At 41.0% G+C, this 27206-nt stretch overlaps 1 protein-coding gene across 3 annotated transcripts in view; it reads left to right on the forward strand.

The window, feature by feature from the left end:
- Positions 1-27097, forward strand: part of IST1 (IST1 factor associated with ESCRT-III) — a 34105-nt gene extending 7008 nt beyond the window's left edge. Inside the window, exons 1-10 of one of the 3 annotated variants that reach the window (XM_044255811.1) lie at positions 6447-6484; positions 14917-15019; positions 15411-15591; positions 16982-17069; positions 20231-20314; positions 20811-20921; positions 21835-22041; positions 22649-22741; positions 23875-23923; positions 25689-27097. In XM_044255811.1, coding sequence (XP_044111746.1) covers positions 14932-15019; positions 15411-15591; positions 16982-17069; positions 20231-20314; positions 20811-20921; positions 21835-22041; positions 22649-22741; positions 23875-23923; positions 25689-25888 — 1101 coding nt within the window. In that variant the 5' untranslated portion in view covers positions 6447-6484; positions 14917-14931 and the 3' untranslated portion in view covers positions 25889-27097. Of the gene's footprint in view, positions 1-6446; positions 6485-14916; positions 15020-15410; positions 15592-16981; positions 17070-20230; positions 20315-20810; positions 20922-21834; positions 22042-22648; positions 22742-23874; positions 23924-25688 lie in introns of those variants that run through there. The other 2 variants (XM_044255810.1, XM_044255812.1) reach the window with 2 other exon arrangements.
- Positions 27098-27206: the final 109 nt, after the last annotated feature.

Genomic DNA, 27206 nt, shown 5'->3' on the forward strand with positions numbered 1-27206 from the left:
GTAAACGTTTGGTGAGTGAGTGCATAACATTTAAGAATAACCTCTGAATAATAAAAGGAATTTTAAGTGAGTTATTGGGCAGTATTAGTACATAGTATGTGTATATGTATTCACATAAACATTTGCTCATATATATGTTTCTTTTTTTTTTTTTTTGCACCTCCACCCCAGCCTTCCCCCGGCCCACCCCGTCCCCCGTGTTTCTTTTATGTATATAGATGTTCGTGTATGTATAAAACAGTAACTTGACCAGAATATTTTATTAATTTTCAGATTAATTATTTTTTTTTAAAGATTTAATTTATTTATTTGACAGAGAGAGATTACAAGTAGGCAGAGAGGCAGGCAGAGAGAGAAGAGGAAGCAGGCTCCCTGCTGAGCAGAGAGCCCGATGCGGGACTCGATCCCAGGACCCCGAGATCATGACCTGAGCCGAAGGCAGCGGCTTAACCCACTGAGCCACCCAGGCGCCCCTTCAGATTAATTATTCCTAATCATGCCAGGTACAGAGGTTATAGTATTTAGCTTTGGAAGCAGGTTCAAGTCCTGAAATGGTAATTAAGTGATTTATATTAGACTAGTTTGGGGTCTAATAATTTATTTCCTATATTGATAATTATTTAGGATAAATCTTTAGTTACTACCTTTGTTGTTTAATGTCACTGTCCTTTTTTAAATTTATTTTTTAATTTTTTTACAGATTTTATTTATTTATTTATTATTTTTTATTATTATTTTTTAAAGACTTTATTTATTTGAGAGAGGGAGAGACAGCATGAGAAGGGAGAAGCAGACTCCCCAAGGAGCTGGGAGCCTGATGTTGGACTCGATCCCAGAACTCCAGGATCATGACCTGAGCTGAAGGCAGTGGCTTAACCAACTGAGCCACCCAGGCATCCTCAGATTTTATTTATTTGAGAGAGAGGGCATAAGTGGTAGGGAGAAGCAGACTCTTTTGCTGAGCAGGAAGGTGGGTGCAGGGCTCTCTTCCAGGACCCTGGGATCGTGACTGGAGCTGAAGGCAGATGAAACCCTTTTTTTTTTTTTTTTTTTTAAGATTTTATTTATTTATAACAGATAGTGAGAGAGGGAACACAGCATGGGGAAGCTGAACAGGGAGCCTGGTCTGGGGCTTGATGCCTGGATGCTGGGGTCATGACCCAAGCTGAGGGCCGACGCCCAACAGCTGAGCCACCCAGGTGCCCCGTATCATTCTCTTTAATGATTCATTTTTTAATTTCTGAAAGTTGAAAATCCTTGAAACTTGGAGGCTTCCAGAGTTGGTTTGGAGGCTTCCATACCTGGCTGGCTCTGTCAGAAGGGCATGCTACTCTTGATCTCTGGGTTGTGAATTTCCCTGAGTGCCAGGTTGGGTGTAGAGCTTACTAAAAACATAAATTTAAAAACCTAATTAAAAAAAAAAAAAAAAAGAGGGGGGCCTGGGTGACTCAGTGGATTAAGCCTCTGCCTTCAGCTCAGGTCATGATCCCAGGGTCCTGGGATTGAGCCCCACATCAGGCTCTCTGCTCCACAGGGAGCCTGCTTCACCCTATCTCTCTTTCTCTCTGCCTGCCTCTCTGCCTACTTGTGATCTTGGTCTGTCAAATAAATAAAATCTTTTAAAAAAATCCTCAAAACTGAAGTTTACAAAATACTTTGGCAAATTATTTTTCTTTCCTTAAATTTAAAACAAAACTAAATTATGTTAGTTGGTGGAATTAAAAAAAATACTATAAATTTCTTACTGAATAACAATAGTGACAGCTTTGTACAAAGCACTAGTGTGGGAATAATGATGGAACCACCGAAATAGTGTTTGATTAAAAAAAAAAAAAAAGAAAGAAACTTTGACTTCAAGGAGCTATACTGATTATATACAGTTAAAGTCTTCCAGTGACTGAAACTGGTTAATGAAAAAAGTTAAAGCTGGGGAGAAGAGATACAATGCATATCTTAAACATTTTTATTTCAACCTAAAACACATAAGAGTCCATTTATCATTTAATTCTCATACCAGCCTTAGGAAGTATGTGAGGGTTCATGTAATACTGGTACTAATTTTCTATAGATGACTGATGTATTAAGTGTTTAATAGAGAAGCCACTTGGGCCTGAATTTCTTTTTTTTTCCTTTGGAATGGTTTTTAATTTTAGATTCAATTTCTTTTTTTAAAAAGATTTTATTTATTTGCCAGAGAGAGAGCAAGCGAGCACAGGCAGGCTGAGTGGCAGCAGAGGCAGAGGGAGAAGCAGGCCCCCTGCTGAGCAAGCAGCCCGAAGTGGGACTCGATCCCAGGATGCTGGGATCATGACCTCAGTCAAAGGCAGCTGCTTAACCAACTGAGCCACCCAGGTGTCCCTAGATTCAATTTTTGTTACGTATGTGGGGTGATTACATTTTCTGTTTCTTTGTGTCAGTTTAGAGAGGGGCTCTAAATCTTGGGGGGGTGCCAGGGTGGCTCATTTGGGTAAGCATCTGCCTTTGGCTCAGGTCATCTTGGGGGTCCCTGGATTGAGGCCTGCTTTGGGGTCCCTGCTCAGTGGGGAGCCTGCTTCTCTCTGTGCCCCTCCTTCCTGCTCTCTTCTCTCTCTCTAAGGAATAAGTAAACAAAAGGTTTTTTTCTAGATAGCCAGCATTTGGTTTTGTTGCTTTTTCTCTAGTTTCCTCTTCAATTTTATTGATTTTTGCTTTGTTTTTATGGTTTCCGTCTGCTTGCTTTAAGTTATAATAATGTTCTTTTTGCAGTTCCTTATGGTAGAAGCTTAGATTACTAATTTGAGACCTTTTCTAACATAAGCATTTAGTGTTGTAAATTTTCCCTTAAGTACTGTTTTTTAAACTACATTCACGGGGGTGCCTGGGTGGTCAGTGGGTTAAAGCCTCTGCCTTCAGCTCTGGTCATGATCCCAAATTCCTGGGAGTGAGCCCCGAATCGGGTTCTCTGCTCAGCGGGGAGCCTGCTTGCCTTCCTCTCTCCTTCTGCCTGCCTCTCTGCCTACTTGTGATCTCTGTCAAATAAATAAATAAAATCTTAAAAAAAAATAAATTACATTTCACAGGTTACAATGGTTTTATTTTCTTGCAGTTCAAACCTTTAAAACCTTTTTTTCCCCCCCTGTTTGCAACTTCCTCTTTGACCAGTGGATTATGAAGAAGTGTGTTAAATTTTCAAGTGTTTGGAAATTTGTTGCTATCTTGTTAGCTCATTTCTAGTTTAGATCCATATGGTTAAAGATCATACTTTGTGTGATTTTCATTCTGTTTTGTTAAGGTTATTTTGTATCCTGGGATATGGTATACATTCAAGTATGTTCCGTGTATTATACTCTGTTGGGTGGATTGTTCTGTAATTATCACTGAGATACAGTTGGTGGTTTTGTTGTTTCTGCTGTTCATTTCTTGTATATCATTGCTGATATTCTACCAGTTTGATCAGTTACTGGTGAAGGCATGTTGAAGTCTCCAGCTGTAATTAGTGATTTATTTCTTCTTTCCTATTCGTCAGTTCTTGCTTCGTATTTTTTGAAGCTCTATTTGTTAGGTGCATTTACTGTTAGGATTGTTATATTTCCTTGGTGATTTCTCTCTATCTCTAAATAATTATAGCAGTATATAATACTCCTTTTTTATCCCTGGTTTTCTTTGTTCTGAAATCTAATTTGTCTAACATTAATATAGCTGCTCCAATTAACTTTAACTTTCTTTTTAAAAATTGATTTATAATTGACATAAAACATAAAACATTGACATAAAGCATATTTCAGATATAAAAACGTAATGATTAGGTGTTTGTGTATAGTGTGAAGTGATTGCCACAATAAGACTAGTTAATATCTAGGGCGCCTGGGTGGCTCAGTGGGTTAAGCCGCTGCCTTCGGCTCAGGTCATGATCTCAGGGTCCTGGGATCGAGTCCCGCATCGGGCTCTCTGCTCAGCAGGGAGCCTGCTTCCTCCTCTCTCTCTCTGCCTGCCTCTCTGCCTACTTGTGGTCTCTCTCTGTCAAATGAATAAATAAAATCTTTTAAATAAAAAAAAAAAAGACTAGTTAATATCTAACATCATACATAGTTAACAACATTTGTTTCTTGTGATAAGAACTTTTGGGGGCACCTGGTGACTCAGTCAGTTAATCGTCTGCCTTCAGCCCAGGTCATGATGCCAGGGTCCTAGGATTGAGCCCTGCACTGGGCTCCCTGCTCAGCAGGGGAGTCTGTTTCTCCCTGTCCCTCTGCTGCTCCCCCTTGTTGTGCTTTCTCTCTCTCTCTCTGTCAAATAAATAAATAAATAAATAAATTTTAAAGATTGTATTTATTTATTTGACAGAGATCACAAGTAGGCAGAGAGGCAGGCAGAGGAGAGGGGGAAACAGGCTCCCTGCTGGGCAGAGAACCCGATGTGGGGCTTGATCCCAGGACTCTGACATCATGACCTGAGCCAAAGGCAGAGGCTTTAACCCACTGAGCCACCCAGGTGCCCCAGTAAATAATATCTTAAAAAGTGTGTGTGTGATAAGAACTTTTAAGATCTACTTTCCTGGGCACCTGGGTGGCTCAGTGGGTTAAACCGCTGCCTTCGGCTCAGGTCATGATCTCAGGGTCCTGGGATCGAGTCCCACATCGGGCTCTCTGCTTGGCAGGGAGCCTGCTTCCCTCTCTCTCTCTCTCTGCCTGCCTCTCCATCTACTTGTGATCTCTCTCTGTCAAATAAACAAATAAAATCTTTAAAAAAAAAAAAAAGATCTACTTTCCCCAGCTTTCAAATATGTGATATGGTATGATTAACTAATTTGTACATTTTTATATCCCTGTGACTTATTTTATAACTGGAAGCTTGTACTGAATTGAGTGAAGGGGGGGAATAAAAACTTTTAACTTTCTTCTGATGATGTGTGATAGATCTTTTTCATCCCTTTACTTTTTTTAGGGATGCCTGGGTGGCTCAGTTGGTTAAGCAGCTGCCTTCGGCTCGGATCATGATCCCAGCGTCCTGGGATCGAGTTCCACATCGGGCTCCTTGCTCAGCAGGGAGCCTGCTTCTCCCTCTGACCCTGCCTGCCACTCTCTCTGCCTGTGTTCGCTCTCATTCTCTCTCTCTCTCTAACAAATAAAATAAATAAAATCTTTAAAAAAAAAATTTGAGAGAGTGCATGTGCATGTCAGTGGGGAGAGGGCCAGAGGAAGAGGAATAAGCAGACTCTGTGTTGAGTGTGGAGCCCATTGAGGGGCTTGATCTCACGACCCTGAGCTCATGATCTGAGCCAACATCAAGAGTTGGTTGTTTAACACACTGAGCCACCCAGGCATCCCTCATCCTTTTACCTTTAACATACTCATTTTATCATATCAAAGTGAGTTTCTTATTGATAGTATATGGGGTGGACCATTTTTTGGGCAGTTTCTGTACTTAGGGACTACAGTAGGTGTACTTTCATGCTGTACTTAGAGTCAGTAGTTTACCACTTCTGTGGAATATGGAAACATCATATAGATCACTTTACCCTGCCCCCTTTATCCCATTATGTTATGTTTATCTTACTTGTTTAGATACATTGAAAATTCCATTTGACAATGTTACTAGCTTTGCTTTTAACTATAAAAAATGACATCCTAAGACACTCCAGAGTCATCTGTTATATTTCCCAGATATTTTTTTTAATCTTTAAAAAAAAATTATTTATTTGTCAGAGAGAGAGAACACAAGCAGGCAGAGTGGCAGGCAGAGTGATTCGGGACTCGATCCCAGAATCCTGGGATCATGACCTGAGCCAAAGGCAGCTGCTTAACCAATTGAGCCACCCAGGTGCCCCTCCCAGATATTTATATCTGTAATGTAAGTTACAGATATTTTCAGTTTTTCTTTTTAATATTCCAGATTTCCTTGTGGTGTCACTTCTTTCTGCCTGAAAAACTTCTTAAGAGCAGGTTTGTTGGTGACAAATTCTTCTTTAGTTTTCCTGCATCTGAGAATGACTTTATTTCACCTTCATTTCTCAAGGGTATTTTTCAGTGGATAAATTTGTGCTTAACAGTTCTTTCAGCAATTTAGAAATACTTTTACACTTCTCTTTGGTCTCTATGATTTCAGATGTGAAATTTGTAGTCATTTGAATAGGTCATCTATAAGTAATGCATTTTTCTCTGGCTGCTTTCAGAATTTTACAAATTTAGTTTTCAGCAGTTTGATGATGATGAGTCTGGGCATATATTTCTTTTGGTTTATTCTGTTAGGAATTCCCTAAATTTTTCAGTCTATAGATTTATGCCATTTGCTAAATTTGGGAAGTTTTCAGCATACAATTTTCTTTTTTTTAGGATTAATTTTGTAGTGAGCCTGTGTGCAAGTGGTGGCGGAAGGGGGGATGAGAGACAAAGGGAGAGAGAGAATCTCAAGTAGCGTCCCAGCTGAGTGTGGAGCCCTGATCCCTGGGATCCTGACCTGAGCCAAAATCAAGAGTTGGATGCTTAACTGACAGCCAGCCACCCAGGTATCCCCTCAGCCTATAGTTCTTCACAGTTTTTTGGTACCACTTCTGGAACTCTTGAGGACATAAGATTAGATCTTTTGCTATTGCCCTATAGACTTCTGGGATGTTTTTCACTTGGAGATTTTTAAAAATCTCTTTTTTAAATTGGATAATTTTTATTGATTTATGTTCAAGTGCCCTGGCTCTTTCCTCTCTCATTTCCATCCTGCTGTTGAGCCCATCAGTGAGTTTCCTTACCTTGGTTATTGTTCGTTTTTCAATTCTAAAGTTTCTGTTTGTTTCCTCTTTATATAATTTTTTTTTTTTAAGATTTTATTTACTTATTTCACAGCCAGAGATCAAAAGTAGGCAGAGAGGCAGGCAGAGAGAGGAAGGGAAGCAGGCTCCCCACTGAGCAGAGACCCCCGATGTGGGCCTTAATCCCAGGACTCTGGGATCTTGACCCAAGCTGAAGGCAGAGGCTTTAACCCACTGAGCCACCCAGGCGCCCTCCTCTTTGTATCTTTTGTTTCTTTTCCTTTTTTCTTTTCTTTTTTTTCTTTTTTTTAAGATTTATTTGCAATAGTGAGACTGTGGGTGGGGGAGGGCTTGAGGGAGATAGTCCTCAAGCATATATATACCCTGTGGAGCCTGGAGCCTGACTAGAGGCTCTATCTCCTGACCCCCGGGGATCCTGACCTGAGCCAAAACCAAGAGTTGGACACTTAGCTGAATGAGCCATCCAGGCACTCTCTTGCTTCTGTTTAAGGACTACTCATGTTGCTCTAAGTATAGCTAGTTCATTAATTCTCACTGTGGCATAGTAGTTTGCTGTATGCGCCTGTCATATTTTATTTTTCCTCTTGTAATGGACACATAATGTTCTGCCACCTCCTTACTACTATAGGATCCTTATACATGTGTCTTCATGGCTCTCTGTACAAATTTCTTTGAGGGTATATGTGCAGGAATGGGATTGTGAGATCCTAAGGTATATGTGTACATTACCTTACATATTAAGACATACATTTTAGGGGCGCCTGGGTGGCTCAGTGGGTTGAGCTTCTGCCTTCGGCTCGGGTCATGGTCTTGGGGTCCTGGGATTGGGCCCTGCATTGGGCTCTCTGCTCAGGAGAGAGCCTGCTTCCCCCTCTCCCTCTGTCTGCCTCTCTGCCTACTTGTGATCTCTCTCTGTCAAATAAGTAAAATTTTAAGGAAAAAAAAAGACATACATTTTATTGAGTACTGTTAGACTGATAAGAGTATTACTCACCCTTGCAAAGGAAGTAAATCCTGTCATGCTACAAAATGGACTCAGACTTTACTATTATATATGTGTCAGAGTATATAAACAAAAATAAACAATATGTTTTCTTTAGCCATTCATCTGTCAGTGAACATTTGGGTTACTTCTACCTCTTGGCTGTAGTAAATAATGCTGCTAGGAACATGGGTGTGCAGATACCTCTTTGAAATACTATTTTCAGTTCTTTTGGATATATACCCAGAAGCAGGATTGCTGAATCATATGGTAGTTCTATTTTCAGTTTTTTAAGGAACTACCATACTGTTTTTCCATAATGGTACTCCATTTTTTAGTGTCACCAATAGTGGTATACAGGGTCTCAAGTTTTTTTTGATCTCCTTTCCAACACTTTTTAAAAAAGATTTTATTTATTTGACAGAGTACAGGCAGAGGGAGCTACAGAGGGAGAGGGAGAAGCAGGTTTCCTGCTGACCAGGGTGCCAGATACGGAATTTGTTTAATCCCAGGACCCTGGGATCATGACCTGAGCCAAAGACAACTGCTTAACTGAGCCACTGAAGCACCCTTACCTTTTTTTAAAAAAGATTTATTTATTTTAGAGAAAGCACACGAGGGGTGGGGGGATACAGGGAAGGGGGAGCAGACTTCTTGCTGAGTGTGGAGCATCACACAGGGGTCTGTCCTGTGACCCCAAGATCATGACCCCAGCTGAAACAAAGAGTTGGTTGCTCAACTGACTGAGCCATCTGGTTGCACCCACAGTTTTCCTTTTTTAGGCAACTCATTTAACTTCAGTTTTCTACTCTGGTTAGCCGAAATCTTAACTGCAATGTAATTCTGGGGTTGCTTTGGTAGAGATCTAGGTTCCTGTGTGTGTGTGTGTGTGTGTGTATAGTCTTTATGCTTAATACGTTCTTCTCCAGAGCCACATAGCATCCTTCCTCTGATACATGTCCCGGAGGCTCACTCTTGTGCACTATGTCTATAGGCCCTTTTTCTTTCTGCCTTCCAGTTGGGGGTAAATGGGAGGTACCAGGAGACCAGAGGGCAGGAGGAATGAGGGCTAGGTATTTATTTCCCTTTTCCTTTCCTGCCAGATTGCTACAAATTGTCTGCATGCCTCTTACCAATGACCTTGATTCCTGTCTGGAGATCCTCTTCATATAGCTACCACTGGGAGGTTTCAGTTCTTCATCTTGCCTTTTCAGGCCTGGATGTGTAGTTCTGGGGCAGTACACTGTCCTTTCTTGGTTTCTCTAAACCTTACCCACACCTTTGTACATAGTCTGTTCTTCTCCGATTACCCAGGTTGGGGATGCTAACCTGTTTTCAGCTTGAACCCTGATTGTTAGAGTCCCTGAATAGGCCCTACGATTTTATTTACTGCTTAAGATTTGAGCAAAAAAATGTTATTACTGAATGATAAAATTAGTAATTTGGATTTATTTTTATGTGCCTTCCACAGGTTTACAGTAGCTTTTGGAGTTTCTCTTCCCCGTAACATCCCCAGCTAAAAGATTGTGTGAAATATAAACAACTTTGCCACACCTCAGTATTTTCAATTTCCGTCACAGAATTGGGTTTCTATTTACAGCATAAAACATTTGTTAAGCGCCTCTTTCAGAGAATTTTAGCACTTTTCTTCTTCAGAGTCCATTTTCTTATGCCTTCGAATTTTTTTTTCCCCAGGCTGTTCAAAGTGTGGTTTGAAAACGAGCATTTGTAGACACTAACCATCTTAGGCAAATATGTGAAATAAAAATGTCTTTACACCCTCCAGCATTTCATGAAGCTAAAACCACTCCTTTGTTACCTAACATGTGTCTTTCAGTGTCTGGCTCACTTTAGGTACCTATTCTGGTGAATTAACTTTTTTGGGAAACTTAATTTCCCTAAATATCTATTAATGTATTAATCAGCTTTGCTTTTTTTCTGTTTATGTCCTCATTAGCCTTTGCCTATTTTTTAAATGGAGAGATGTATTGTTTTTGCTTTGAGTTTATTTTATTTATTTATTTAAGATTTTAAATTAATCTGCTTAACTGACTGAGCCACCCAGGTGGTCCTTTATTTATTTATTTATTTATTTATCTCTTTTTGAGATTTTATTTATTTGTAAGAGCAAGAACACAAGCAGGGGTAGTAGCAGGCAGAGGGAGAAGCAGGCTCCCTGCTGAGCAAGGAGTTTGATGTGGGGCTCGGCCAGCAACCTGGGATCATGACCTAAGCTCAAGGCGGATGCTTAACGTACTGAGCCACCCACGCATCCCTGCTTTGATATTTTAAAAATGTTTCTTAATCCTGTCAGAACTCTCCCTTTTGCCCTTTTTCCCCTTCACTATAGTTTTTTTAAAGGACCCCCCCCCTTTCCCTTCTAACATTCTTCTCCCCTTTCCAAGACCGCATTTGTGCATTTCAAATGCACTTTAATGTTCCTTCTTAGGAGGCTGGGCATTTGGACGCTTGCTTCTTACAGATGGAGAACTTTCGGGTTTCTGGTTGTGGTTTTACATCCATATTAGACCTGCTGCTAGTTTTTCTCTTTTGTCCTCCACAAACTTTCTTGCCTATTTTGCTTTCTGCTAAGGCATGTGGTTGATGCTTTGTGCATAGGAGAGTGCCTGATAGGAATTGTTAGCTTGTTCTTGTGTTTGTTTAGTGATACCTACTATTCAGTTCATCTTAAGGGTAAGGAAAATGATGCTCAGAGTAGTTAAATGGCATAAGCAAAGGTTGTTAAGAACAGAAGTGAGCATTGAGAATCAAGACTCTGTTAACCTTTGCTGCGTTGCTGGTCTACAGAGTCCTTTTCACACTTCAAGCCTAGTGCACATCCTTCTTGGAAGCTTCCCAGAGCTCCATGGCAGAATGGATGTTCTCCATAGCTCTTGCCTTGCACTGGCCCTCGGTGGAAGAGCATCTGAGTTAGGGATATCAAGACCATGTTTACATTTTTAACCACAGTTGTAATATTTTTGGTAAGTGGTCACCTTGTGTGGGTAATACTGTATATGGGCTTTGAACCCAAATCTTGCCCTTATTCATCTGTGGTGAGACAGATGAGCTGATGGATATGAAGGGCAGGGCCTGGCACCCAGTGAGATTTCTCCTCTGTGCTCCTTTTCTTGTGTTAGCTCTTTATCATAGGTTCGCACACAGTGTGCATGTACTCTCTTTTAAATGTTTATTTGTCAGAGGAGATGGTTATAAATTACTGGACAATTGGAAGCACTTTTTTGGTGCTGAGTAATGCACCATACTTATTTTTTTCTTTGTCGTTTCTGACATCTTCTGCTCCCTATCTTGGGCAATGACCAGTCCATTCTCTGTATCTGTGAGCTTGTGGGTAGTGATTTTTGTTTTTCCCAGATTCCACACATATTCCACTTATGATAAGGTGATCTTGATTAGTGTTTTCTGGTAAGTTAATACTTTGCTTTTCTAAGGAGACAAAGGAATTTATATCATTACTTGTCTTTTGATAGAAATTCTAAATTATAGGCTTTCTGAGGTGGGTTTTGTTCTTAATATTAGCTCTACTGTTAGTCTTAACTTACTGGGTTTGAAAAGAGTTTACATATAGTGATAATTAAATCTTTTTGCTTCCTTTGTTTATATGTGTATTTGCATTTTTTTTAAAGATTTTATTTATTTGGGGGCGCCTGGGTGGCTCAGTGGTTTAAGCCTCTGCCTTCAGCTCGGGTCATGATCTCAGGGTGCTGGGATCGAGCCCCACATCGGGCTCTCTGCTCAGCAGGGAGCCTGCTTCCCCCTCTCTCTCTGCCTGCCTCTCTGCCTACTTGTGATCTCTCTCTGTCTATCAAATAAATAAATAAAAATCTTTAAAAAAAAAAAGACTTTATTTATTTGACAGAGAAAGATCACAAGTAGGCAGAGAGGCAGGCAGAGAGAGAGAGAGGCAGGCAGAGAGAGAGAGAGAAGCAGGCTTCCCACTGAGCAAAGAGCCCAATGCGGGGCTCCATCCCAGGATCCTGAGATCATGACTCGAGCCTAAGGCAGCTTAACCCATTGAGCTGCACCCCGTATATTTGCATTTTTAAACTCAGAATATGGGGTCAAACTTCATATATGTAGTCCTGCCTTTTAATATATTTTCTCATCAGTAAATATGTTTTAAAAATTTTAGTGGCTACATAAAATTCCATCACAAATATATATAGTTTAATAAGCAATATTTATTCATTATTCTAATTTTTTGGTCTTAAAAATGTGCTGATAAATATTTTTATATAAAAGTCTGAATGAACCTCTGTTTCTTTTTTATTTATCAATTTATTTATTTATTTGACGGGGGGTGGGATCACAAGTAGGCAGAGAAGCAGGCAGAGAGAGTGGGAGAAGCAGGCTCCTGGCCAAGCAGAGAGCCCGATCTCTCGATCCCAGGACCCTGAGATCATGACCTGAGCTGAAGGCAGAGGCTTAACCCACTGAGCCACCCAGGCACCCCGAACCTCTGTTTCTTTAGGCTAAATTACTAGGAATAGAATTAATAAGTCAAAATGAATGTTTTTAAGCCTCTTAAAAATATAATACTAAAGTTTTGTTCTCGTGTATATTGATGCATCACACAATCGATGCTTAGAGATTAGTTAAGAACCACAGAGAAATCTTGACATTTTTCTGTCATACCTGTGACTATACTAGACCCCTGATACTGTTATCTTTTATCTTTGAAACCGTATCCAAGCAAGTGGCCAAAGAGGTCAAACTTCTAATAAGCTCCAGAGCACCACTTAAGTACTTGTTTACTATTTCGTAGTTACTGAGGTAATAGTTTTCTTTAACTAGACTGTGAACTCCATGAGGGCAATAACTGTGTCTCTGTTTTCAGTGCCATTGTGTCTCTCTCTCAGTCACAGTACTGTAGGCATTCAATGAATATTTGTTGAAAGGGATTAAACAATATATGTTATTAAAATTTTTGTACTGAAGTGCTATAGGAGTGTATGATTAAGATTGTTTACTTGGGTTTTGGATTTAGATGCACTTAGATTTTTTCCTTCATTATACCACTCAGTTGCTGGTTAATCATGGACCCAGTACTGCATATAGCAAATGATAGTCCTAGTTACTGTTTTTCTAGCTGTCTTTCTATCTCCCATCCATCTCTGGTTATGGAGGCCTTGAAAACAAGGATACTGTCTGGATCTAGTTAACACCAGAACCTACCACAGCGCCTCTTCTCTTATAAATAATTGTCAAATTGAAGTTTTGAATTTGATAATGGGAGTTGTTACGGCATAAACTGTAATTAATGCCATTCTTCCTTCACCTGTACTGAACTTGTGTTCCTCTGAAAGTTTCTTGTTCTCTCTGGTACCTGGAGTTTACATACACACTTCCTCTGCCTGAGGTAGTCACATCCTCTTTTTACCTTACAAATAATTTATCCTTTAGGACCCGACTTAGACTTCAGTTCTCCCAGAAAGCATTCTGTCATGTCTCTGAGATTGGGTGTCTTTCGTAATCTTGGCCCTACTGACATTTGGGCTGGATAGTTTTTTTTTTTAAAGATTTATTTATTTATTTATTGGACAGACAGAGATCACAAGTAGGCAGAGAGGCAGGTAGAGAGAGAGAAGGAAGCAGGCTCCCTGCCGAGCAGAGAGCCAGATGCGGGGCTCGATCCCTGGACCCTGGGATCATGACCTGAGCCAAAGGCAGAGGCTTTAACCCACTGAGCCACCCAGGCACCCCTGGACTGGATAATTTTTCTGTTGTGGGGTTCTGTCCTGAGCACTGTAGAATGTTTAGCAGTATTCCTGGCATCTACCCACCAGATGCCAGTAGCATTCCTTCCAGTCATGACAACCCAGGATCTCTAGTCATTGCCAGATGTCCCATGTGGGGCCAAAGTCACTTTCAGTTGAAAACAGCTCTAAAATTACACCTCTTACCAAATAGTATTATAGTTGTCAGGTTTTTTTAGCTGTTTTTGTCCATAGAATAAATTCCTTTGAGGGGAAGGACTGTACCCTCCACCCCTTTTATTTTCTTAAATCTTTAGCATTTAGCTATTGTCTGATGTAGAAATATTCGGTAAATATTTGTTGAGTGGATTGAACATAATTCAGTTATGGATCCTAGATATTTCATGACATACAAGCCCACTGTAAACTGAGACTTAGGTTAATTATTTAATGTATAAAGGCTTCTGGAGGCAATTTTACAAAAGGAGAATACATCTGATATTTCTTTTTAGTGGTTTTTGCACAAGTGGACAAATATCCCTAGTGTTTTTCCTTACATTGAATATCTTTTTTGGTTTGTCTGTTTATCGGTTAGTTTGTTAGACCTAACTTTTGTTTGGATGTTACATGTTTTGAAGTTCAAGTCCAGAATTCATTGAGAGGCGTAGAATTTGTGCTGTCTCAGTATGGCATGAACAATGGTGTACCCCCTTGTGGGTGGAGAGGAGTGGTTTTGTTGACTATAACTTTGCTGTTTGTTCAGTGTTTTGGTAAATAGCCTCTTGTTAAATTTTATAGAGCAGTTTTTTTTTCTTGGACTTCTCATTCCTTTGTATATTTCTTTGTATGTCAGTAAATACTAATATTTTTGTGATCTTAGGCACTGGCTTGAATTAGTAGAAGGACTTGAGGCACTAGTGGGAGAATATTTTTGAATTTGGTTCTAAATTTGATAATCTTTCCTCATCACTGCCCTGATGAGATTTTTGGGAGAAGTAGAAGCCGTTCCTGCTGCTGCTTTGTTTTTTTATCAACCCACTTCTACACCGATACATAGATATTAATTTTATCCATTACCAAGTCTTTTAGCTCTGCCTTACCTTCTCCCAGTTAGTTCTCCACACAACCAAAATGATCTTTAAGTAGTGTGAATCAGAGGTGCTTGGGTGGTTCAGTGGGTTAAGCCTCTGCCTTCAGCTCACTTCATGGTCTCAGGGTCCAGGGATCAAGCCCTGCTCTGCTCAATGGGGAGCCTGCTTCCCCCTCTTTCTCCTCCTGCCTCTCTGCCTACTTATGAACCTCTCTCTCTGTCAGATAAATAAATAAAACCTTAAAAAAAACAACAACTGTGAATCAGATCATGTTGTGTTTTGCCTGTATTAGGAAACCATTCTAGTTTATAGTGTCAGCTAATCCACCCTGTAACTGGAATAATTTCAACTTGAAAGTAGTAACTGTGCATTCTCTTTTTCCAGGAGGAACAGCACAGCATGCTGGGCTCTGGATTTAAAGCTGAGCGTTTACGAGTCAATTTGAGATTAGTCATAAACCGTCTTAAACTGTTGGAGAAAAAAAAAAGTGAGTAATGCATGATTGCCTTATATTTTATTTCCCAAAATATGTCGCTGAGTTTCTGGCTCTGTCAGGCTCTTTCAGGCTAGTACTGTGAAGTCTTATGGATTCGATATCCTTGAAGCTTTAGATCTATTATGGCTGCTCTTTGTGACAAGTAAGATTGAATCAGTTCCGTTGCAGGGAATAAGGTAGAAATTTCTGGCTGCAACAGCAATATTCTCATCTAGACAAAGGAACAAATTCTAGAGCCTGGATGAGTTGGGACCAGATTTGCGAAGAGAGAAATGAGCTAGGATGTACTAGAAACACCCACTTTGCTCTTGGGGTAGAAGTCTCCTGCAGACCAGGGCCCAGTGTACTGCTGTTATGTGACTGGATGGGATTTGTGCCTTAGCGGAACTGGCCCAGAAAGCGAGGAAAGAGATTGCTGACTATCTGGCTGCTGGGAAAGATGAACGAGCTCGGATTCGAGTGGAGCACATTATCCGAGAAGACTACCTTGTGGAGGCCATGGAGATTCTGGAGCTGTATTGTGATCTGCTGCTGGCTCGGTTTGGCCTCATCCAATCTATGAAGTAAGATATTTTCTCTCTCTTTTTTTTTCCCTAAATCTTAATTTAGGTTATGATTTATAGAAAAAAGCGTTCTTTTATGTACAATTTGATGAGTTTGAACATATGCATATACCTGTGTACCATCACCACAATCAAGGCAGTAAACATTTCTTACCTCCAAGTTTCCTTGTGTCCCCCTGCCTCACACTCTTTTTGTAAGAACACACAACATCAGATCTCTGGCCTCTTAACATTTTTTAAAAAGGTGTATGTTTATTTTAGAGAGAAAGAGCACGCATGCGCCAGCGGGGTTGGTGGGGTGGAGAGATGGGTAGAGGAGCAGAGGGAGAGAATCCCAAGCAAACTTCCTGCTGAGCGCGGAGCTTGAAAGGGGCCTTGATCTCAAGACTCTGAGATCATGACCGGAGCTAAAACCAGGTGCCTAACACTCAACCAGCTGAGCCACGCAGGCGCTCCTCTGCTCTCGTCACATTTTTAAGTGCTTAGTCTAGTATTGTTAACTATATGCCCAGTGTTGTTCAGTAGGTCTCTACAACTTAACCTTGTATAGCTGTAATGAAGTGAAATAAGATATTTTGAAGACCTAGATCAAATCATCTTTTTGAGAAAGGGAATTTGAGAAAGGAGTAATACTGGTCTCCTGCTGTATGTGGGGGAATAGCACTAGGGGACTACTTCACATACTTGAGTACCTTTTTCCTAATACTTTTAATGGAAGGGCTGATCTCCATGTAGACAACTGAAAAGAAAATAAGGACTCTAAAATCAAAACGTCTAAGTTTGAGTCTTGGGTCTACCATTTCCTGGCTTTGTGACCCTGGGCTTGTCAGTTAATTTCCCCAGAAGTGAAATAGGAATGATGAATAAGGCTAGAAGCCCTGGAATTATTTGTGAGAGTCCAGTGAGGTTCATGAAAGAACTTTAGAGGCAATCAAGCATATAATACAAATTCTAGGATTTTTTTGGTTTGTATTAAAGAATTTTTATTTTTTTAAAGATTTTACTTAGGTGTACCTAGGTGGCTCAGTTGGTTAAATATCTGTGTTTGGCTCAGGTCATGATCCTAGAGTTCTGGGATTGAGTGCCATATTGGACTCCCTGCTCAGCCTCTGCCCCCCCCCCCCAGCTTCTGCTCTCTCTGGCTTACTCTTGCAAATAAATAAAATCTTAAGAAAAAAAAAATTTTTTTTTTTTTAATTGATTTGAGAGAGAATGGAAGCGAGTGAGCACAAGCAGGGGAGGAACAGAGGGGAAGGGAGAAGCAACTCCTCACTGAGCAGGGAGCCTAATAACAGAGCTTGAGCCCGGGACTCTGGGATCATGACCTGGGTAGTCCAGGTGCCCCTGTTTCAGAGAATATTATATTTTATTAATTTTTTTCCTTAACTAGGGAACTAGACTCTGGTCTGGCTGAATCCGTGTCTACGCTGATATGGGCTGCTCCTCGGCTCCAGTCAGAAGTGGCTGAGTTGAAAATAGTGAGTACAGTGAGTTTCAGTGATGTCTGTAGTTTGTCATATTTTTAGGTTGGTTAATATAAATCACTTCTGCTTCTTTGACCAGATTATTTTGTACCTTTTACATGCTGTCTTTGAAATGGGCTTTATGAATTTGTCTTACCTCCTTTTCAGGACTTATATAATGCAATAGAACAGTGTTTTGAGACTTGAAGAATTTCTTTTAAGGAGCAAATTTTTGTGTATCTCCAGTTTTGTTTTATTTCTAGTGTAATATTACTTTAGTATATTTAAGAGAAAAAGTTCTTAACTCTAAACCAGTAAAGTTAGAAAGATGTTTTGCTTCATTCATTAATTCCACAGATATTCTTTGGGTATATAAGTTAGGTGGAACCTGAGGGTACAGTAGTGAGTAAAATATAATACCAGCCCCACTCTTGTAGCTTTAAAATCTAGCAAAAGAGATAGACATTAAAAACTTCTCCATTACAACATGGATGTGGCACTGACTGCCAGGATATAAATTCAGTTTAGTTCTCTCCTGTTTTTCCATTTTTGCCTTTTTTGTTTTATTCTGTAGATTGTTTCAGTCTTATATTCTGACCTATCTTTTGAGATCTTTTTAAAAATTCTCTCAATATATACTTAATAGTCTGTTGCTTTTGTTTCATAGCTATAATGTCTTTTAACTGAGAATATATTTTTTTAAGATTTTATTTATTTATTTGACAGAGATCACAAGTAGGCAGAGAGGTGCGGGGAAGAAGGCTCCCTGCTGAGCAGAGAGCCTGATGTGGGCCTCAATCCCAGGACCCTGGGATCATGACCTGAGCCAAAGGCAGAGGCTTAACCCCCTGAGCCACCCAGGTGCCCGAGAATATTAGTTTCTTAATAACTTTTCCTGTTCCTGTAATGATTGTTTCCTTCTGTTCCTTTGTTTTAGATTTTTTTGTCATAGAGGCTTTTCACGAAGTTTGGTGACCCTTGGTTGTTGGTTTATATTTAAAAGTGAGGCATTTATAAAGCAGCTTGGAACCTCTTGTGTGCCTGGGTGGGGCTTATTGCCAGATGCTTTCACTGTTGAATGATGTAAGCCCTTTCTTAAGGAAACTCCAGAGTATCAGGAACTATTTTTTTTCCCTTGGTGTGGTCATTTCCTTATACCCTTTACCTCAAGGGTATAAGCTGGCTGCCAGAATTTCTGAGCACCAGAGGAGAAGGGAGCCAAAGGTCTCATTCTTTTCTTGTAGAAGATTTACACTTAATTTTTCTGTTGTCATTAAGTGTCTCTGCTCTCTGCTATGCTTGGAGTTCAGAATCCCTGTAGTCTAACCTCCCCAGAGGGTAAACCTCCTGTATTCTGATCTGATAGGGCTGGTAACTATTGAGTTCTGAGTAGAGGCAACTGTTGCTGCTTTTACTTTTCTTTGTAAAGTAAGCTCTGCACTCAGTGTGGGGCTTGAACTCATGATCCTGAGATCAAGAGTCCTGTGCTCTACCGACTGAGCCAGCGAGGTGCCCCAGAGGCAGCTGCCTCTTGTACAGACTTCTAACCTCAGTCTCTTTTTTTAAAGTTTTTATTTAAGTAATCTCTGTACCCAACATGGGGCTTGAACTCATGACCCTAGATCAGGAGTTGCTTCTTCCTCCAGCTGAGCCAGCCAGGCATCCCAACCTCAGTTGCGTTGTAATCTCTCCTGTATTCTTCCTGTGTATTAAAATTTATTCAGGATGAAACAGATTTACATGATTTTAAAAAGATGAACTCCTAAGAGTACTAGAAAAAAACTTGCAGATTTAAAAAAATGATCTCCCACTGAGCCACCCAGGCACCCCCAAAAACTGTTACTCTAAAGACAAATGACAAACTTAAATCGAAAGTACCAGGTCCACATACTAAACAATGAATGCCTCCTCACTGAGCTCTCAGGTGTTGGGACCACTCCAGTTCAGTGCCCAGCTTCTCATGCCTGGGCTGTTAAAGTTTTTGAATCTTCTTCCTCCACCTCTTTTGGTTTCCTTGAGTTTATTCAGCATTCCATCAAATAGCTTATTATTCTATTCAGATCACAGATCTGATCCTGTCTCTACCCCTTGCTTTAAAGCCCTTTAGTAGCTGCTATTCTTGTGATAGGAGCAGTTCCTAACATGGCTCTGTATTATGTGGTCCCATTGTGCCTTTCTTTCTTCATTTCCTATCACACTCCTCCCTGGGGCTCAACAATGACTCTAATTCAGCTTGAGGATTGACCCTGTTTTTCCACCAGAGGCCTTTGCACATGCTGTTTTCTTTTCCTAGAATGTTTGTCTTCCCTCCCTCTTAACTCCTAGTCATCCTTTACATCTCAGTGGAGCATCCCTTTCTTCAGGAAGCCTTCCTTACCTGACTTCTTTTTTCCCTTTTTTAAAGATTTTATTTATTTGAGAGCAAGCGAGCACACAAGTAGGGGGAGGCATAGGAGGGGAAGGGAAAAGATCTTGAACAGACTCCGTGCTGAGCAAGGAGCCCAGTGCGGGGTTTGATCCCACAAACCTGAGAGCTGAAACCAGGAATTGGACGGTTAACCGACTGAGCTACCCAGGCGCCTCCTTACCTGACTTTTTTGATCAAATCTAATTTCGCTGTTCTAAGTTATTGACAGTGTGGTGTACTTTCCCTTGGTGACACTTACTATGGCTGCATTTTTTTTTTTAATTTTTAATTTTATTTATTTATTTGACAGAGAGATCACAAGTAGGCAGAGGCAGGCAGAGAGAGAGGGGGAAGCAGGCTCCCTGCTGAACAGAGAGCCCAATGTGAGGCTTGATTCCAGGACCCTGAGATCATGACCCAAGCTGAAGGCAGAGGCTTAACCCACTGAGCCACCCAGGCGCCACCTGCATTTGTATCTTTGTGTGATAAATGACTGCTTTCCTCAGAGATTTTAAGACTATAAGGGTATGAACAGTGTCTTTTTAGATTGTATTATAGCATCTATCATAATGTTTATGATCGAATATGACACATAGTTACAGTTCAGTGGACGGGTAGATAAACAAATATGAATACGTATCCCTAAAATTTTACAGGCCCCAGTATTTTTGAAATCCTGTAATAGAAGCATGGTTACTGTTGATAGGAAGCTTGAAGTAGTCTGTAAGAAAGGTTTGCACCCTCATTCACTGTTCTTTTCTCTCTGTAGGTTGCTGATCAGCTCTGTGCCAAGTATAGCAAGGAATATGGCAAGCTATGTAGGACCAACCAGATTGGAACTGTTAATGACAGGGTAATGAACACATTTGTTAAACAAGATGGAGTAGGCAGGGTGTGGGCATGTTCTCTTGCATGGATTGTAGTGGGTCTTATTGTATGGCTGAGTTAGTCTAGGGTTGCATATTTATAGTGAGGGTGAGAAGGCTCTCAGACTGGTAGTGCAGTCAACTCCTTACCTCTTCCCTCGACTTCTGATTGTGATGCCCCCAGTTCTTTGTGCCCTTTGTGATTTGTGGAGGTTGAAGTGAGGTGATGAAGAGTGGATGAATTCAGATGTGGAAGGCGGCATTATCAGTCTTACCAACACCTGTGTCATGTGTGACCAGAGACCATGAGAGGGGCATGGGTTTGTAATAATGCTTCATGAGTGAAAAAAAAATCCTTTAACTGGTCAGAACCTCCTTTTTTCTCAATTTACCTGTAAAATAAGAGGAACAGAGTTTAAAAGTGAGTCAGGTTAGACTTAGGCTAATTGGCATATATTTTAACCCTGGGCCTTTTACTAACAGCTAATGCACAAACTGAGTGTGGAAGCCCCACCTAAAATCCTGGTGGAGAGATACCTGATTGAAATTGCCAAGAACTACAATGTGCCCTATGAGCCTGACTCTGTGGTCATGGTAAGTATAGAGTCGTACAGAGTACAGAGGGGGAGATGAATCCCTGGATATCACTTTCTTAAAAAATAACCATATTCTTTGTGGTAAAGTTTGTGTGTGGGAGATTAAGCCTTTGTCTATTTAGTGTTTTTTGGGATAATGATAGATACGCCTGCATTTCTCGAAGAGTATTTGAAGATCAAATGAGATGAATGACTGGAAAGCACTTAGAAAAGGTACAAACCTTGATGCAAATACAAATGGCACTATTGCTGCTTTTTGATGAAGTTCAAGGAATTGAAGCAAGAAGTGCCCCAAGACCCCAAATGGATTCTGAAACTAAGTGTTAGGTGCCTGCTGTGCTATGTTAGGTGGTGCACAGAAAGCTGAGAATACAGAGATAAAAACAAGATCACTGTCCTAAAGAGGTATACAGTGTAAGGGGGCAAGTATACAAATAGTAATAATTCAGTTAAGATCAGTGGGTTGGTAGTGGGCTCTTTGGTGTGCTGCTCAGACAATTCATCCCCATCCCAGATACATACACTTAAGGATAAGAGCATTTATTTCTCCAGCTCTTGAAAATATCGATGACAGGTGGCTCATACCCTCCAGCAGTGGCCCTCAGAAGAAAGCTGCTTCATCCAAAGTTGACCTCTGGGACAGCCTGTATTCAGTAACTGGGTTTTAAGGACTGTCCCAGTCAGGGGTACCTGTTACAGGCCCATTGCAGCCGCAGAGCTCCTTAAGAAATTAGGAGTTGTTGTGACGGCATGGCAGCCCATCCCTGCTTCCTTCACTCCCCCACAGGTCTTTATCCCACGGGACTAGGCCAGTAAGCTTCTTCCACACTGGTCTCCATCTCAGAGTCTGCTTCTGGGGGAACCTGACCTGCAGTGTGGGTTAATGATATGGGTTTCTCTCTTCTTCTCAGGCAGAAGCTCCTCCTGGGGTAGAGACAGATCTTATTGATGTTGGATTCACAGATGATGTGAAGAAAGGGGGCCCTGGAAGAGGAGGAGGGGGTGGTTTCGCAGCACCAATTGGTGGACCTGATGGAACAGTACCAGTGCCTATGCCCATGCCTATGCCCATGCCCTCTCCAAGTACTCCTTTCTCCTACCCACTGCCAAAGGGACCAGTAAGTATTCACAGAAGCGTGGGTGTAAACTGTGGAAAATGTAACAGAAGCTGACACATTGGATGTATGAATACACTCAAGAGTTGTAGGTTGTCAAGAAGATTCTGCAGTAAAAACATTTGGTATTAGTGATTATATAGTGAAAAAATAGTAGGATTTGGAGAAAGTCTTGTTTAATGATGTGGGAAAATAGAGATGGTGCTAGAGAAACTTCTTGTAGGTTTACGGAATACCTTTGGGATCTGTTACAGGCATACTAGTAGTTCTTTCCAAAAATGACTGCTACTTATTACCAGGTAGAAAAACCCTCCTGTGTAGACAAGAAGGTAAAGGTCATTACTAGTAATAGGAAAGTCTGATTAGAATCTTCCCTTGTAGACATCAAAGCAGGTGATTAGTAATTTGAAGACTAGTCTTTGGCTCTCGATCTTTAAAAATCTGGAATCCTGGGCATTTTTTTCTCTTTTGAAGGTTTTGAATAATATACATATTGAAGATATATCTTGAATATTCACATTGAATATGTGTAGGTATTTCTCCCTTACCATACACAAACTTCAGAAATTGCAAAATAGGGCTGTTTCATGTCACCTTTCTTCACTTGCAGTCGGATTTCAATGGATTGCCAGTGGGGACTTACCAGGCTTTTCCCAATATTCATCCACCTCAGATACCAGCAACTCCCCCATCGTATGAATCTGTAAGTGCTTGAGCCTCTTTTGTAAGCAGCAGGAGAGTGAATCCCATGAAGAGAAAGCAAAATAATGGCCACAGGGAAGGCAAAGTTTTGATCAATTCCTAGTTACCGGCATTGCTCTTGCTTTGGATTTTTGTGTTGCTTTAACATTATCCTGGAAATGGGGTGGCGGCGGTGGCAGTGGTGGCATCATCGGTGGCAATGCTTTGTTTGCAATTAAGCCAGGAATCAGGAAGGAGCTGATTTCTTAGAGAGTTCCAGTAGGGCACATACCTAGTCTTCAGGGTTTTTTTTTTTGTTGTTTTTTAACTAATGAGGCAGAGAATTGTATTGAGCTGGTATAGTCTTGTTGCTAGATTATCATAATAAGTAAAATACAGTTTTATAAATTCAGCACTGTGTAAAGGAGTGGTGGCCAGATTTGTTTTTAACTGAAGTGTCCAGTTAATAAATTTCAGCCTGTAGCATTAATTTTACATTTTCATCTTATAGATGAAACTTGGTATAAATATGGTAATCATGCCTTGAATTGAATTGTTGGTGATTTCACAGCTTTGATTCAGAATTAGAGGGCTCCTTTTCTGTCAGCCTTTTTTGGTCAGCTAGTATGTGCCTTTTGAGACCCATTTCTATCTGATGCATTACAGAGAAAAGAAATTGGTAGAGCGTTTGCTGTGAGATCCCCCTGTTCCTGAACTTGTTTAGTTTTCTTTCCTTTGGTTTTCCCTTGGGCCTGGGTTTTCTTATGTTTCGGTCTTGCATGCATTGAAGCATTGCCCACAACTGTTTCTAGGAATGAGGTAGAAGATCTTCAGTATTTGAGGACTTGGTTCTTGGAGATGCGTTCAGTGGGTTAGTGCTTTCTCTCTGCCCAGAAGGTGAAGGTATCAAAGAGAGAGGTGTTATGGTGTGGTAAGAATTTTCTTTTTCTCTGCTTGGTGGTTAAGAGTTTAACATGGTATCTGATTGGAAGATAAGGAAGGAGAACGGGGTGGAGGGGCAGTTTCTTTGGAGCAGGTTCTGTTGCTTCTGCTGAGCAGCTTAGCTTTTGGAAAACACAGGGGCTTATACCAGTATGAGTACTTTGTCCACTAGTGCTATTGCTTTCTCCCCTAGTAACAATCTTTGTATTTCAGGTTGATGACATTAACGCTGATAAGAATGTCTCTTCTGCACAGATTGTTGGTGAGTGTGAATCAGAAACCCTCAGTGCTGAACTGTTTTCTCATTACTGCTCATTCCTCAGAATAGTGTTCATGTTTGTGGCATTTTACCCATATGCCCTGTGGGTAGTAGGTTCAGATAAAACTTAGGATTTCCCTTGTCCAAAAAGACAGTATCTTTCTTGGGTGCAGAGACTCTCCCAAGTTCCTTGTTTCTGTTACAGTTTTTCTTCCAACTTCAAGTTTTTCATGTTCCTGCTACTTCAGTTTCCTTTGTACCTAGAACTACCGAAAGAGATCAGTCATTCAATCCATCTGGCTATCTTTCCATCTAGGTATACATAACATATTTTTTAACTTGATCATTAAAGAGGGGGCAGTAGATAAAACCATAAGTGAATAGTTCTGTGAATTTTCGCAGAGCAAGCATGCTCCTGTGGTCATGTGCTCAAAAAAATAAAATATTACGAGGACTACAGAAACTAGTGTTGGGGTAGGGGGATACTTTTTAAATTGGAGATAGTTGTTTTATTGAGGTATATTTTGATGAGTTTTGATTTTATATAAACAACAATCTCAGTAAAACTGGTGTAGAACATTTCCATCACCCCAGAAAGTTCCCTTATGTTCCTTTCCAGTCAACTCCATCAGTTCACACACTGCTTTGGGGGCAAACACTATTCTTTTTTTTTTTTTTTTAAAGATTTTATTTGTGAGAGAGGAAATACAAGTGGGAGGGTGGGAGAGGGAGAAGCAGGCTCTCTGCTGAGCAGGAAGCCCAACGTGGGGCTCATTTCCAGGACTCTGGGATCATGACCTGAGCCAAAAGACACTTAACGACTGAGCCACCCAGGTACCCCCACTTCTTTTTTTTAAGATTTTATCTTCGGAAAGAGAGAACATGTGTATGCATAGGGTGGGGGAGGGAAAGAATCTCAGTCAGACTCCTCTCAGCATGGGGCCTGACATGGGCTAAATCCCATGACCCCGAGATCATGACCAGAGCCAAAACCAGAGTCAGATGCTCCACTGACTGAGCTCCTCAGGCATCTCACTATTCTTGTTTTCTAAAACTAGTTGAGGTTTGCCTTTTCTAGAAGTTAGACACAAATGGAAACGTACAGTAGGTGGGGGGGTGGGGATGATTTTGTAGAATACAAAATGGAGGACTGGTAATTCAGATCCTATTACACGAAACAGTAAGGACATTAACATTTTTAATAAAAAATTTTCCCCCATGGGGCACCTGGGTGGCTCAGTCGTTAAGTGTCTGCCTTCAGCTCAGGTCATGATTCCTGGGTTCTGAGATCAAGCCCCGCATCGGGCTCCCTGCCTGGCGGGAAGCCTGCTTCTTCCTCTCCTACTCCCCCTGCTTGTGTTCCCTTTCTCGCTGTCTTATCTGTGTCAAATAAATAAATGAAATCTTTAAAAAAAAAATTTCCTCCTAAGCCATAGAGAGTGGCTCATTCCAACAGAATTTTAGTAGCAGATCTTTGCGAAAGGGGAATGCTCTGTGTACCTGGTAATCCCAGGTACCACACTTTGAATTTCCTTTTTATCTTTTCTCACCATGGGAAAGTAAAACAGATAGGATTCAGCTCCATTAAGGAAATGTAGGTATTGTCCTGGATATTTATTGGTCTTTAGAACTATTAATCATTTTCTAAAAACCAATGTTTTCTCCTGTATTTTCATTGTTTCTGCCAAAGGGGATTGTGGGCTTTGAGGATCTGAGCCACTTTTCTCTGGTGTTTGTAAGACTGTGCTGCTTACCCTAATTTAATTAGGTCCTGGGCCCAAGCCAGAAGCCTCTGCAAAGCCCCCGTCCCGACCCATGGATACCTACGACAACTTTGTACTACCGGAGTTGCCATCTGTGCCAGACACACTACCAACTGCGTCTGCTGGTGCCAACACCTCAGCATCTGAGGACATTGACTTTGATGATCTGTCCCGGAGATTTGAAGAGTTGAAAAAGAAAACCTAGGTGTCTTAAATCAGGCAACCTGCAGGCTTTGAGATTTGTGGCTGAGCTGTTTCTCCTTTTAACAATCTCCATGAAATTCTTTTTCATCTCTTAACCATCACTGAGTACATTCTTCTCTGGGCTCTCTTCCTGCTCTAAATTCTGCTGCTTTCCAGTTCTCTCCTGCTCCTAAGAGACTAATAATTAGAGACTATGAGGCCAGAGCATCGGACTCTGGGCCGCTGGTTTTGTCCAGCTCCCATGAGTGTGAGCCCAGCTTCTCGTCACCTTCTCCCATCACAGAGAGGACTCTGGCTTCTGTGTCCCTCCACAGGGGAGTGAGAAGCATTATGAGGAGAGCTGCCAAAGATGGCTGGACACAGAGAAGAACATTCTATGAAGTCTCTCAGCTTGGTGCTGAAGTTCTAGACTTAGAAACAAACCCCTCTGTACAGAGGGATTTGTGGTGAGCAAGAATCAAAGCAAAGGTGTGCTATGAATGGGAGAGACTGACTCTGGATGCCACTGTAATAGTTCGCAGAAGCTGGGTCCTCTCATCGGCATATACACTACTCCTTGCTGCCGGGCACTGTCCTACCTGGATCCAGTTGCAAAGTTAATTTGGAAAGTGGAGAGCTTCTCTTAGTTCTACTGGATTCTCAGGGAGCCCTCCGTGGCCTTTTGCTTTGAATGCTGTGTTCCCCTTTTACCAGAGGGCAGCACTGCATAATTTCCTGTTTTTCCCCATAGCATGTTCTGTTGGATTGCATTTACTGGCAAACGAAGGACAAGTCACATACCGGGCAGAGTCACCATTCAAGGCTAAGGTGGGCTTCCAGTTGCCTTAATAGAAGTACTCAAATCTCTTGGGTAGTGAGCTGGAATGCCTACAGGAGAAGAGGGGTTCCTGTTTTCATTTGAAAACTTTATGATTAAGAAAACCTTTAAAAACTGATTTCAGAAAAGTTTTTGGTGCCCATAAAAAATGTGGCTGTGGTTGTTGACTGTTTTCCTAGGTGGATGAGACTCTTTACTATTGTAACTTAACGTGTTCCTTTACCCCCTAGCTGCAGCCATCCTTCCCCAGAGGGATGGCTCTGGGATCAGAAGACAAGATGCTGGCTTCTGTGTAGTGTACATGTACACACCTGTTTCAGCCAACTTTAATGTTTTTGATTGGTTTGTATCTCATAGCTCAGTAGCTGATAATAAAGTTAAAAATTCTGTGCCCTGCTTTCTCCACTCGTTTGGTCAAGTGAGGAGGTACAAATTTGGATTTTAGTGGAGAGTATTTTAAGTAAGTGACCCATGCTGGGCATAATCCAGACCTTACCTTTGG

This window comes from Neovison vison, chromosome 7 (genome assembly GCF_020171115.1).
Source record: "Neovison vison isolate M4711 chromosome 7, ASM_NN_V1, whole genome shotgun sequence".
In the NCBI taxonomy this organism is placed as follows: domain Eukaryota; kingdom Metazoa; phylum Chordata; class Mammalia; order Carnivora; family Mustelidae; genus Neogale; species Neogale vison.